This window comes from Populus euphratica, unplaced genomic scaffold, assembly GCF_000495115.2.
Source record: "Populus euphratica unplaced genomic scaffold, PopEup_1.0 scaffold111.1, whole genome shotgun sequence".
Classification (NCBI taxonomy): domain Eukaryota; kingdom Viridiplantae; phylum Streptophyta; class Magnoliopsida; order Malpighiales; family Salicaceae; genus Populus; species Populus euphratica.
Window position 1 is genome coordinate 1,022,148 of NW_011499877.1, and position 14,958 is coordinate 1,037,105.

Sequence of the window (14,958 nt, forward strand, 5' to 3'; positions counted from 1 at the left end):
TGATTCTTTAATCAAATATAATTTTTAAGTACATGTTTGTATTACTATTGAGAATTTGGTTTCTTTACTTGTGTAATGGCTCTATTGTTATCACTATATAAGTTACTAGATCAACAATGCTAGGAATCATATCTTGTTTAGTGATGAACTTCTTGATCCAAATAACTTTTATTATCCCTTCAAACACAAATGTGTACTTAGTTTTAGTTGTAGAATATATTATAGTCTTTTATTTAGAAGTTTTTCAACTCACAACAACATAATTTATAGTAAAAAATATTCTGTCTAAGATCTGTTATCGTCAATATTTGAAGACTAGCATCTTAATAACCAATAATTACAAGTTCAACTTTTCATATATCAAAAAGACATTCTTAGTTCTTCTTAAGTATTTAATATTGTTCTTAACTATTTTCTAGTGACCCTTTATTTGGATTAGATTGATATCTCCTCATTATACTTAAAGCATAAAATATATATGATTTTATACATTATATCACATGCATAATGAACCACAAAGCCAAAGTATAGGGAATTTTTTTCATCCCTTCTCATCAAATTCATGTCTTAGAATATATATCAATGGAAAGATGTATCCCATACAAAATTGGTAACTATCCTTTCTTGGATTCTTTCATGCTAAACCATTTTAGCATTTTATTTATGTATATAGATTGGGACAATTCAATCAACCTTTTAGATTTATCTTTATGGATTTTTATTCTCGTATATAGGTTATTTCTCTCATATTCTTTATGAAAGAATTCTTGAATAACCAAATCTTTATTGATTGGAGTAAAGAAATGTCATTTTCTATCAATAATATATCATCTTCATATAATATTAGAAAAACAATTTCATATTTTTTATGAAATCAAACCGTTTAATTATCTCGTCAAAATGGATATTCCAGCTTTTTAAAGTTTGATTAAGTCCACAAATAGATTTTTATTTTTTTCAATTTATGTTATACACACTTCTTTATGAAGATTTCTATTTAGGAAAGTGGTTTTGACATATATTTTCCAAATCTTCTAATCACAATATTAAGTTATAGCAGTTTTGACATTTATTTTTCAAATCTTCAAATCTGGTATTAAGCTATATCAAACAAAATCTTTAAGGATTTTAACATAGCTACTGGTAATAAGATTTCATCAAAGTTAACCTCATATCTTTGCCTATAACCTTTAACAATTAGTTTAACTTTGTATATTTATACATTATCATCCATGTTTTTTTTCTTTTAAAGACTCACTTATATCCTATAGGTTTTATCTCTTTAAGTGGATCAACCAAAGTCTAGACCTAGTTAATGTACATGAAATACATCTTAAATATTATGCTTTAAGCCATTTCTTGAAATCAATATTAGATATTGCTTTCATATAGTTGATAGGTTTATTAAGTAAGAAAATTCATCATTTCAGCTTCCACAAAAAGTCCATATCTTATTGGTGTATATCGTATCCTACCAAATCTATTATGTTCATGTACTTCTTAAGCTATAAGTTGAACATTCATTATTATAGTATTGGACTCAGATTCCATTTAGATGTCAATTTGTGGTTCTTAAACTTTTTTTAAGTTTTAATTTCTTCTCATTATTCATTTCAAAAACAAATTCTTTCTCTAGAAATGTAACATGTTTTAATACAAACATCTTTTACTTCATGATATCTAGAAATAATATTCAATAGTTTCTTTTGGATATCATATGGAGTAACATTTATCTGACTTAGTTGTTAGCTTTTTAAATACATTGTATTTTACATAAGTGTCACATTCTCAAATCTTTAAATATGATAAGTTTAGTCTCCTACATTTTTATATCTTATATGGAGATCAACAAATTTTTTTGAAACTCTATTTAAAAGCAAAGCAATAATTTGTAAGGCATATCCTTAAAAAGAATATGAAAGGTCTGCATAGCTCATCGTGGATCACACCATATCCAATAGGGTGAGATGTTTTCTTTTATAAACTTTATTATGTTGTAGTGTTCCCAAAAGTGTCCATTACAAGAAATCTCATTCTCTTTTAGATAATCTTAAAAATTTTGTCTCGAGTATTTACCACCTTGATTGGATTAAAGTATCTTAATACTCTTTCTAGTTTTCTTTTCAACTCTAATTTTGAATTCTTTTAACATTTCAAGTTCAAACTTTCATCAGATATATATAACAATATCTAATATGATTATCAGTAAATGTTATGAAATACATATATCCACCTATAACATAAATCACCATTGATCCATACACATCTATATGTATTATACCTAACAATTTATTAGATCTTTCACTATTTTTAATAAAGGGTGTTTTGGTCATCCTACTCAATAAACAAGCTTCACAAGTTTTATATAATTTATAAAAAAAAAAAGATTAAAATATCTTTTTTTAATTAACTTGGTAATTCTTGTTTCATTGATATGACATAATCTACAATGTCATAAATATGATGGATATTGAATATCCAATTCATTCTTTTCATTATTTATATTGAATATGGACATTTCAAGCTTAAGTATATACAAGTTATTTGTACAAGTACCAAAATCACAATAAACATGATTATTATAAAAGGAATAACATTCATCTTCAATAATAAATTTTAATTAATTTAAAGCTAAGTAAGAAATAGATATGATGTTTCTAGAAAATACTAGAATAAAATAACAATTACTAAGTTTTATTATCATCCCATTTAGAAAAGTTAATGCAGCAACTCTTACTCTATTAGTAACATATAAGTCTATTTTGCCTTTATTCAATCATAAACATACCTAAAATAAAAGCTTTAATAAGGTTTTTAACCTTTACAATTACAATATAGTCATTGCAATTCTTTCTCTCGTGACTTTTCTTGTCACAATAATGACAAGTACCCTTATTTTTCTTGATACCCTAAGTAAGCTTATGTACTTTCGATGCAAAGACTATAAAACCAAGTTAACTCTTAACTTATGGTCTATAACAAAGCTTAATTAGCCCAAATTCTTAATATGGACAATCATTTTTAAAATATAGATGTTTATAAAGGAACCTTATATCATCTTACAGTAGAACAATTCCTTAGAGGTTTTATACCTCTCAGTTATACTAATTATATCAAATAACTCTTTGATATATATAATTATAATATGGGCATCCATATTCCCATAATGTCTTTAAAGTTTAGGTAATATGCTAGCTAACATTAAACATATAGCCTACTTATCATAATTATTATGATGTTAATATTCATTTCTAACTTTGTCATCAAAATCTTCATTAAAGGGATGAGGAATCAAATTTTCCATATCATATAACTTTTTTTTTATAAAGAATAATTCTCATATTTGGTACTAGTCCAAGAAGTTTGGTATAGTCATTTTATTAGCATCAAGTATACTATGAATGGATATATTATTATTTATAGTGGTCTATCAACTTATTTTATAAATTAAGGGGTAAAATCATAGTTCTTCCCTAAATACCTGAACTAAATAAGGTATAAAGTACAAGGGTAAAATAGTAATTTCGACCTTAAAATATATTACATGGCCAAAATCATAATTCTATCCCTCTTCTACTTATTCCTTTTAATGGTGGCTATAATACCCCTTACGCTATATAGTCACCAATGCGAGGCTTCTATCTCGTGCTAAGTTTTTAACAATGCTTGGCTCTACTGGTTATGCAGTTAACACAATTAGATGTATTTTTAGTAGTTATGTAGCCATTAAACATGATTTTAATGAGGATTCTGGCCAAATCTATAAAACCCACCTAGATTTGATGAGAACAGTAAAGGCTTTATATTAAAAAAATAATATAAAAATTACTTCTGGAAAAAAAATTGAACATAAATTAATTTTAAAATTAACACCATCAATAATAAAAACATTAATCAATAACCCTAATTATCTAACAATAGTTATGATAGTACTATTGGATTTTCTGAAACATATAAACACAACATAAATGATAAATTTAAAATTTTTTAGGAGTTTTAAAGATTCTGTTAAACAATCTTAAGATTGCTTAGGGTGTGAGCGAGGATTACTTAAAGATCAGATCTTTTTTTTTTTAAGGTTTGATCAGCTTCTTCAAGGATAAGCTGTTCAAACCATAAGTCATCTAATTATTCAATCTTTAATGGTAATCCACAAAAATCACTAATGAAAAATATCTTAAAACCCTTTTTAGAATAGATGGATTATTATGTCTTTGAGTGCTAGTTCTTTCTTTCTTTTTTTGTTTCAGGTATTTCTTTATAATGTATGTTATGTAACATCTGTACACCTCGCACACAAGAAATATAAGGTATAATATTCTATTTATAGGAAAAACCTAATAGTATTATAAATGACATAATATTAATTTACCCTTTAAATAGTATCATGTATATTACTTTAAGATAATTTTAGAAATTTATTCAATCAAGTTCCTATTTGATTTTTCAAGATTTAAAATTGTAATTTCCTGTATTAATTACATACTATTTTTTAATTTCTAAAACTTATTTATAATCAAAGCATTCTTAATTAGTTATCCTGTTTTGATTTATGATAAATGATTTTTAATGTGTAACTCATTAGGTTCCTAATAAGTTGGCTTAAATATAAATTATAATCCTGAATAAAATAAATTAAATAATTTAAATTGTTATCAATTCAATAAATTGATTAACTTATATTTGAAGATTAAATACAATATCTAGCAACGTCTCATAATCTTTCAAATATTAAAAAAATCAAAAGTAGTTTGATTTAATCTTTCAGTAACTAGTTTCTCAATATAATTATTATTTCTTCATTAGGAATGTTTCGATTTAGATATTATAGCATGGAGTGTGTTTATTCTATCAAATCATGTTTGTTTTCAACACCACAGTCATTAATTTTTTGCATGATATTTGAAACTTTTTTCAAATCTTATTCTACTTTGTGTATGAATTTTACAATTAATAGTATTTGAGAACAAATAAAATATTTTGACTAATTCGTCTAGGGTGATAAACTCTATTAATCACTATAAATACTTTTATATAGTTTATGTTATATCAAATGTCTGCTATTTTGTTACCTTTAATTAGAATAATATATAGTCAGATCAAAACATAGCATTATTTATATAAGATAATTTAGTGTTTTAAGTCTAAAAATCATTCACACAATTATCACATAATTCTTTACATAGATACAAATAATTTCTTCATATAAAATTTTCATGCATTTTCATGCATGTCAATTCAATGTCCATGTAATAATTATAACAAGTTTATAATTTTTTTTCACAAATTATTTGTCTAAGATTTTATCTTTATCCTAGTTTCAATAATCAAATTGATAAAGTATAAATAAATATTATAGATAAAACAGAAGTATCTATTAATAAAAATTATATTTAATCTAACATGAGAAGTCAAAAATATGCGGGGACGCTAGCTGGGACTGCACGATCTATAAACTGATTTCCCAATACATGCAGAGATTTCCATTTGTTTTTAACTTGGTTATCTTGACTGATCAGTTCTTAATCATGCCTTGTTGCGATAATTCCTACAGCCTCGTGCGAGCAAAACTACATAGCTACAAAATGGAGTGAGAGAGCGGACAACGATGCAAGCATATCTACAATCTAAAGGAAGCCAACAAGATCTGGGCAATCTTTCACACAATGCAGGCACAATTTTTTTATGGCTAGTAGCACATTTTTGTAACAATATGAAGTTTTCAGCCCCTATTTATTGCATTAGCTGACAATTCTTTTGTGCTTTAATTGTAGGACAATACACAAAAGCTTTTGGGAACTGTTGAGAACATTTGATTATGCTGTTATCCATAACTACTACCACCAATAACGTTACTTCTAACAGGTCACAATCTTTCCTGCTCACCTCGCACAACTATTCAATCAAGAATGCTTCTCGCTTCAGGAAGAAAAAGATGAACGTACATTTATAATGTTTGAATCCTATACGTACACATAATCTAGGAAAATGTTATAGGTAGCTGGATTCTATGTTATAAATCCTCCATCTTGTCTGTTTTTCCAAGCAAATCACCGGTAGGATCTACAACTTGAAGTATTCAGGAGAGAATAGTAATGCTCTCTCTTCAGGGCCGCGTATGGCTGTTTTGGAAATCCCAAAACTATTTTGTTCATTCTGCTCATGATAATTTATCACAATAATTTAGTAGAGGACAGGAATCATCATGGGTTTTCTTTCTTTGCTGGCTGCCACTTTTCTTGGTGCATTTACGGCAAAGCTTACCGTGTGTATATAGAAGACAATTCAGATCAAATTTTAGTTCCTTTGGTATGCGATGATTGAGATGAAGATATGTCTTATTGCGGTCTGCCACTGGTGGTACCCAACCAATGGCCTTTGCAATTTCAAACACCTGCAACGGGTAAGTTTTTTGTGTAAACTGGTTTGAAGTTTGAACTAGTCCAAAAGATATCTTGTGATGAAAACTTTGAAATAGTTATGAACAAGATAGCACTCACATGTGTGTCCACTGGGAAATCATCCTTCTGAAGGTTGAACATCAAAACACAAGCTACCTGCCATGCATTTCACAATTATTAATTTCCTGAACAATTGGGATAGCAACACAAATGTTGAAGATAGCAAAGTTTTTACCATAATAACATATACAACTAAATAAATAAATTACCAATACAAATTAAATTTAATGTAATACCAAATCTAGTACAATTTTAATCAATTGGCAAGGAAAATTAACAGTACCTTCTGGTAAAATAATGTTTGTTTACAGTAGATTCTCATGACACATGAAAACATGCATATGAAAATAGGTGGGCTTGTGCTCATGCAAGACAAAGAAAAGAGTATTTGATTCCCAAGTTAAGGAGTAAAAATGGGTGTTTGTGAAATTAATTGCATGTCAGGCAATAATAAAGAAAGCATGACAACTGATAATTGCATACACTACTATTAGCTTCTTCTTTTTTGTTTTCAAAGTCTACTTGCTAGAACAGAGGAATTTATATATGAGGACGTTGACCTTAACAGAAAAGAAAAATGCTAAAATCCCTAGGAAAAAACCTGAAGGCACTCCCCAAAATATGCAAGCAATAAAATAACAGTTCCCACCAATCGAACAGCTCTACACTTTGATTTTGGGTGATCCAAAGCCGAAACCATACTAATTCTAGCAAAAATGATGGTTAACCAGCTTGTGTTTTTTACTATATTATATGGCCCTCTCATTTTCTATTCAGATTACAGGAAACATTGATGAAAGCATGGTTTAGTGCCTTTCAGCTTACAAATAGTCTAGTCCTCGCATTCCTTATCCAAGATTGGAGGGCAGATAATCAAATGAAAAGGTAAAAATTTTGGTAAACAGTACTAGTTCAGCCAAATCTAGCAGATAATCAAATAACAATTTCAAGTTTCATTCTCACTAACCAACTTCTGGAGATCACAAGGACAATTATAGTACCATGGCTCCACCTCCCTAAAGTGTTAGATGGAGTTACTTTTCTTAGGCTTTTGAATCTAAAATATATCATTGCACGCCTACTGGATCAACAAAATAAAATCAGAACAGACCAGCCACAGACCAGGACAGGCAGTGGCTGTACATCTGGGTGACCATTATTTCGCCATTTGCCCGTCTCCAAACACCATGAGCTGAAGCTGCTTTCAGGGTAATTGGGCCTACATAATTATTAAGGATCACCAAATAGCACTACTCAAGACTTAAGTGCAATGTAAGTTGTCAAACTTATATTGTCCAACCATGTCAGCCCTATCTTGGCAAAAGGAATTAACTATCTTTGCTTTCATACTCATCCTTTCTCTTGATGCAAGATATCATCCATGTATCCTCTTGTCAATACTCGTAAACTTGCAGTAATCACAGCCCAATGTTTCTGAATTTTTTGTCTACATGGTTCCCATATTTCAATCTAGTCTCCATCACCTCTATTAGCCTTTTCTTTACTGAACTGCACTAGCAGAAAGTACAAGACTCTCTCCCCCAGCATATTCCTTAATCCTTCATTATAAGTTTAAGAGAGTTGAAGAAGAATCTAGTTCGTCTAAAAATGCCTATCTCAAAAAATAACATAAATGTTTGCATCCAAAAATTACAAAACTGTATTTTTGTGATATGACATGATTGAGTTAAATATAATTTGAATGGAAAGGCCAGAAAATTGCTATCTTGCCAATAATAATCATAAAAAAAAAAAAAACTAGAATGAGGCAACATGAAATGAAATGAAATGATAATCTTCAAGTTCATCTGATGCCTTCGCAAGGGAAAAAAGAGAGAGAGAGAGTTACTCCACCTTTCTGAAGATAATGACAATTTATTGAGTATTAAAGGAAACCCTATATCCCACAAAACCAGGAAAAAAAACATAAATAAACGTCATAGAATTTCCAACATCTTTCCTTTTTAACTAATGCATCACATAAAAGAGAATCCAGATATGGCAAACACAAGTATCATACAGCAATGTATACAACAACAAACATGTATGTGCAAAATCAAAGAGCAAAACTGCTACTGAGGCTTGAATTAGACATTAGTGGGATATATATAATTTCCATAGCATGTGCATGAGCCTAGTTGAAGCAATGAAACCAGATAAAAGATATTAACAGAAGATGGCATAATCAAAATTTTTCACGAAAACCAAACAGCTGGCTTCCATTGTTAAAAACATTTCATGGATACCTACCAAAATAGTTATATTTTTAAGTGCTGATCTATTTTTCAATTATTAGCAGATGAATAGCTAACTAATAGAATTGCATAATGATGTCATTGATAGAAAAGTTACCGTCTTGGGTCCAATTCCTTTGAAATGAGAGAGCTCAGCCTTAATTTCAGCAACTGACATATCTCGAAGGTACTCCAAGCATAATCTTCCTTTTTTCTCCATCAAAGAACTCAATATGTTCCTAATGCAAGCAGACTTTGTTGGAGCTAAACCTCCACATCTTATGGCATTCTCTATAAATTTTGATTCAGCAGCAAGTACCTTAAACAGAAACAACAGTAGCCCATTCAAAACCAAGCCAATGCATGAAAATGTCCGATCCAACAACAATTAAGAAATTCTACAAAAGTTTAATCACCCATCACGCCGAAACAAAGAAAGAGCCTCATAAGAAAAGGAAAAAAAAACATATATATACACACACACACACACATATATATATAAGACATGAAAAATGTTGGTCCAAAAACTTATCAAATTGGCTCCAACTTTCCATTTATTATCAATTAAATGAGCTGCCCATCAAAATCAAGTTCAATAACACTCATAAATTCCAAAAATTCAATTACAAGCAAAAGAAAGCGCGAGATTTGTAAGCATAGCAAATAAAAAGGGGACAAGAAGATTTACAAAAACAAAAAAGAAAATTTAAAGAACTTACATTTTCCCAAGTTGGAAAGGCAGACTTGAGATTAAGAAAAGCCCTTTGAGAATTAACCTCTGTAGTATTCTGGGATAGCACTGTTTTCACTAAACCATCCAAAACACTCTCCTCCTCCTCCTCCTCCTCTTCTTCTTCCACTTTCACCCCATTGTCATTCTTTTCATCACAATTGTTGATTAAGTGGGAGGACTCTTCTATGTCTTGTAGAGTTATTAAATAGGGTCTCTGTTTGCGATACTTTGCAAACTCTTGAGGAAAGCCGTGGTAGGCCAAGAGAGAGTCTCGTATGGCTCTACATTCATCAGGTGTAGGTCGGGCGTGAGTTGGAAATGGCTCTTCTTCTTTAATGTTGCTTGTGGTTTCGGCTGATTTTTTGTTGGTTCGAGATTTAAGCTCATGCTGTTGCTTTCTTTTGTGTCCGGTCTGCATATTTTTCTTTCAGTCACAGAAGCGAGGGTTTAGATTGAAAGGCGAAAAGGTACCAAACCCTCAAAAACTATTGGTCAGAATTAGTCCTTGAACTTAATTGATAATTTGATTTTGATCCTATTAGTTTTTGGGTGGATTTTATTTTTATTTTTTTAATGGAATATTAATTCTTGGATTTTGGTGCCATAGGCCTTTTCATGACCCCAGGGATTCGCCATTTAGGGATTTTTTCTGTTTCTTCTTTTCTTTCTTTTCGTTTTTGCACCCTTCTTTTTTACCAAAATTGTGTCCCTCCTCTCTCTCTTTTTATTTTTATTTTTTTTATATTTATTTCATTTTCGGTTTATTTTTTAAATAGATTAAAAATAAATAATATAAAGGTGGATTAAAATTTGACAAATAATTTAAAATCTCACACAAAGATGCCTATTTTCTAATTTTCCTTGATTTTAAAATTAAAAACCAAAAATTCACTTTGAAAAAATAAATATATAAATTTAAAAATAATGATTTATGGCCTATACATTATATACAAAACAAATAAAAATTGATGTCGCGTAAGTCTAAAAGTTTTTTATGGTATTGTTTATCTCTACACGACATCAATAAATATTTTTTTTATTAGACTATAAACAGCTGTTATGGTTATAAACACCCATTCCCACATTCTCTATGAAAAAATTGATCTACACGAAAATTCTTCATATCTCCAAACAAAACGTTCCATATAATGATTCCCTAAGCATCATTCATTATGGCAAATTTTCCGTTCATTCTCCTTTAGACTGTCTCTTCAAACTTGGTAAAACATTGAACCCCAGTACTTTGAAGACACGGGAAACAACGTAAGAGCACTTCATTGTTTTTGCACGATACTCGCCATAACACAACTTCAGCCAGGCACAAAACATTATCCACTGAAGTATCGTCTCCAAATATCAGAAGCACCTATGGCAATCGGAAAGATTTTATGAAAAATCTTCATGTTTCTCTACCGTCTCCATCTAGATTTTCATTTTGGCAGGAGCATGATCTTCGATTATACTTTATGTTTGACAAGCCTTGGGCACGTCCATCTCAAAAAAGGCTATCAAAGAAATACAATGTGTGCGTCCCCCGTTGCTGTCCTTACTCGGTTTCTTTCAGCAGATGCTCCTACGTGCCTAGCTATAGTAGCGTACTCCATTACTCGTGCCTCTCGAAACATTCATGGGTCCTTAAAACTGCAAGCAATCTCAATTGAAGTCTTAAAAAACACCTGAAAAGACCGAACAACAACTTGGTTGTTCAACACATGAATTGTCAACGTGAGGCGCCTGCATGTCTCACCGTCGCCAGGGCACAGGGCTTTAGAGATGCAGTAAGAGTTATTTTTTAAAATGTTTTTCTATTTAAAAATATATTAAAACAATTTTTTATTTTTAAAATATTATTTTTACTATCATTATAGTAAAACAATTTAAAAATATATAAAAAGTAATTTGAAAAAAATTAATTTTTTTCAAATCCATACCCTATTGTTGGATGGAGTGAGAGACCAAGTATTAATTTTTTTCAAATCCATACCTATTGTTGGATGGAGTGAGAGACCAAGTGGGAACTTTTCGAATAAACAAGATTGGTATCCTATTTTTTGACGGGATCTTTGCAAAAGACAATCAGTATCCTATTTCATGACAGGACCAGCATCCTAATCTCAATACCCTGTCTGTAGAGAACTCCATTCCACGCATCCACTTGTGAAAAAACCAAATGGGCAATGATTTGTCTAACGAATTTTCTCTTTACTGAAATTTCTTCCGTGTTTACGTGGCGAAAAAAGTCCAGTCAATCAGAACACCATTCCCTGCATCTTATCGTTTCTTTACCTTACAGTACACAGAGGAACATACAGATTTATAAAGGGCAGCTAAAGTAACTATATATATATATATATTGAACAAATGACCAAGGAATTACTGCGCACCAGTGCACAACTCAGCTAAAACATCTAATAGCTATTTTCTTATTTGCAACAGAGGCACTGGGTCCAAATCTTGATTTGATGTGTGAAAAAGGAGAAAAAGATCAAGCTCTTCCAAACTCATCATTACTTCCCAAATTCATTTCAACCAGAGTCCAAACTTTTTGGTACTAAAAAGTCCAATGTAACTCTTGACAGGCGAATGGCGAGCACAGAATACATTCATACATACATACATACATACATACATATATACATATGTATAGAGAGAGAGAGAACAGAGAGTAGCCTACAACATCCCGAATCCAACATAGACAGGTGAGCTTTGCCACATGCCAAGGGGAAAGGGGGAAGCATACCTAACTATTTATTCCCACCATCAATGTTACGTACCCAGAAAACCACTAAAAGAAGAGGACACAAGGCAACAAAGGCAGCCATTCAAGAACAGGTCAGTAAGGGATAATATAATAAAAATCCTGGGTCCTGGCACAAACAATGTAGTGGTCAGCTCCAATAATTATGCATGTGCATACACTTACAGAGATATAAAATATCATTAGTGAAATATCCAACAATACTATATCCAAATTTTGTTTCTAATCTCTATTCCAAATCCTAGCTGTTTATGTACATATCCAACACATTCCAAATATATTACAGCTTTGATTACCATCAATCGAACTCAACAACGATAAGAGAAAGAAAGGGGCATTAAACATATTCCCACCTTCACAACCACAAAGATGTATCAATAAACAAAAGACAATAAATAATGACAGAGACTCTACAAAAATCAAAAATTAGTGGAGTTTGGACCAGGCAAATTTCTGCCACCAGCTCGGTATCGAGTCCGACTGATTCCACCTGATTCCAAAACCTCTTCCCAACAAATGTCCTCGTCCTCCTCGTCTCTCCCTCTCATCATCATCAAAATCCTCTTTGCTTTCTCTCTTGCTCTATTGCTCCCTCGCTCTTCAATCTCCCTCAACACCTCCACAGCTCTTGCCTCCTTAGCCAATCCCTTAAACCTCATACTCCCATGACTCAACGCAAACAATGCAGCTACACAATTCTCCCGAATCACCTCTGAATCCCCTCCACCACCCTCCCTCAATATGCCCACCAATATTGCCACCGCATTAGCATCAAGCATGGCCGACCTCCCTTCATTACAAGCAGCCAAATTACACAACACAAGCAGCAACCTACTCGCCAGATCACCCGATTTCACCATACTCAACAACATCGAAACAGCCCCAAGTTTCACCAACTTAACCCGATTGCTCTGTATTAAACTCAAATGATACAAGGCCAATGAGGAATCATGGCGAGCCCTCTCACTCTCTGCCCTCAACATGTGCATCAACGGCTGCAACGCACCTAAAACACCAATTGCCATTTTATTCTCATCCTCTAAAGCTAAACTAAATAAAGCACCAGCCGCGTGCTCTTGCGCTTCATCAAATCCCCCTTTCAACACATCAATCAATAGAGGAATAAAACCAGACCGCACAATTTTCACCTTATTTACTTTCTCTAACGACAAATTAACAAGTGAAGCAATGGCATTTGTTTGGACAGAAAAATATCGTGACGGAAATAAATTACGAAGAGCAGAGAGTAATCGAGGCGTACAAAGTGAAACTCTGGTTTCCTCTTTCGTTCTAGTGATCTTTCGTAGCGAAATCAGACCTTGTTCTTGATCGCGTAGATCAAGACTCTTAAGCTTTTCCACTATCTCATCTTCTTCACGCGAAAATTTAGGATTTTCGGTTACAGTTAGGGTTTCGGATTCCGCAATCGAATTGGACGACGATGAAGTGGAAGAATAACACGCTGGCCGAGTCGCGAGAGGCAAAGGAGTGAGCGGACTCGCTAATGGAGTGGCGGCTGTGTTGACAATTACAGATTCTTCGGAGGAGCTGGAGTAGAAATGGTTGACTCGGTGGGTCAACTCAGTGTTGGCATGGGAAAACAAAACCGGAGGGTTTTCAGCTACTGCTTTGAGCAACTCCCTCTCGGAAACTCTAATATCTGGACTTAACTGCATCGACTTGGATAACGATGATGCTGGCGGGGACGAGAATTTCATTTTCTCACGGATAATTTCCTCGAGGGAGGAGTAATCCGGTGCGGGGGGGCGTTGGGTGCCTGAAGAATCACACCAGTTTTGAATCGTTGTTTTGATAGCTAAATTGGGGATTACGGTGGTGAAATCAGGAAGAGAGTTGTCTTGGAGGGTGGGGGTAAAGCCTAAATCGTGACAAACTTGGACGGAGAGCCGCTCGAAGGTTTGGCCAGACGAGACAACAACGGGGTCGAACATTAAGGATCCAGAAATGGGGCAAAGGAATTCTTTAGGAGGTTGTTGTTGTTGATGTTGGGTTTGTGTAGGTTTTGGGCGAGAATAAAAGGAGATTTTCCACCTGCGCTTCCCATTTCCACCCATGGCTTGTGATGTCAGTGAGAGAGAGAGAGAGAGAGAGATTGCGAAAGGATTGGTTTGAAGTGGTGCTTGGGATTGGGATTAGGATTAGGGTTAGGTTTCAGTGCATGGAGGAGAACTGGTGTTTGGCTTGAAGAGACGGAGCCCGTCGTCTATTTCTACTCTACCGCGTAAAATCAGCAGGGGCTTAGAGAGCTTGACTGTTCTTTTTTCTGGATTCTGTTGGCGAGGAAAGGAGAGAAGACTTTGGACTGGAGGCACTCGTAGATAAGAGGCTACTTGCCTTTAAAGTTTAGCCCTGATTTTTTTGGATATTTACGAGATTGTCTTACATATGTAGAAGGAATTGGTCTTGGTAGCTGGCGAAAGTACCTCGGCAAATTAGTTTGCTGTTTGACCAGTCATGAATGCTCTCGCTGTTGTGTTTTTTTTTTTTTTCAATGTTTTTATGCTGTAAATAAGGTGAGGTAGCATGCAAAGTATTATTGCTGATTACCACGCCAACGCAATTATTGATATACTGCTTTAATAATAATAATATTGTCAAATATAATGATAGTAAAGAGCAAGACTGGTAAAAATGGTGGCATTCCTATGGTTAAGCCTTACGAGTAATTCCACATGCTTTGATTCGTCCCACTGAAATGATAGGCTAGCATGATTTACCTAAATTAATATTCTTCGAGAAATGGATAAGCGT

The 14,958-nt window shown here is 32.7% G+C and overlaps 2 protein-coding genes across 2 annotated transcripts; both read right to left on the bottom strand.

The window, feature by feature from the left end:
* Positions 1–5,920: 5,920 nt before the first annotated feature.
* On the bottom strand, positions 5,921–9,905 carry LOC105128595 (DNA glycosylase superfamily protein). The gene is made up of 4 exons (XM_011030324.1): positions 9,415–9,905; positions 8,814–9,014; positions 6,501–6,557; positions 5,921–6,394 (listed from the first exon to the last, which is right to left on the bottom strand). Exons 1-4 carry the CDS (start codon positions 9,844–9,846, stop codon positions 6,161–6,163), a joined length of 924 nt encoding a protein of 307 aa, XP_011028626.1. The 5' UTR covers positions 9,847–9,905; the 3' UTR covers positions 5,921–6,160.
* A 2,391-nt stretch (positions 9,906–12,296) lies between these two features.
* On the bottom strand, positions 12,297–14,556 carry LOC105128597 (U-box domain-containing protein 38). Its single transcript, XM_011030325.1, has one exon. It carries the CDS (start codon positions 14,259–14,261, stop codon positions 12,606–12,608), a length of 1,656 nt encoding a protein of 551 aa, XP_011028627.1. The 5' UTR covers positions 14,262–14,556; the 3' UTR covers positions 12,297–12,605.
* Between the last annotated feature and the right edge of the window lie 402 nt (positions 14,557–14,958).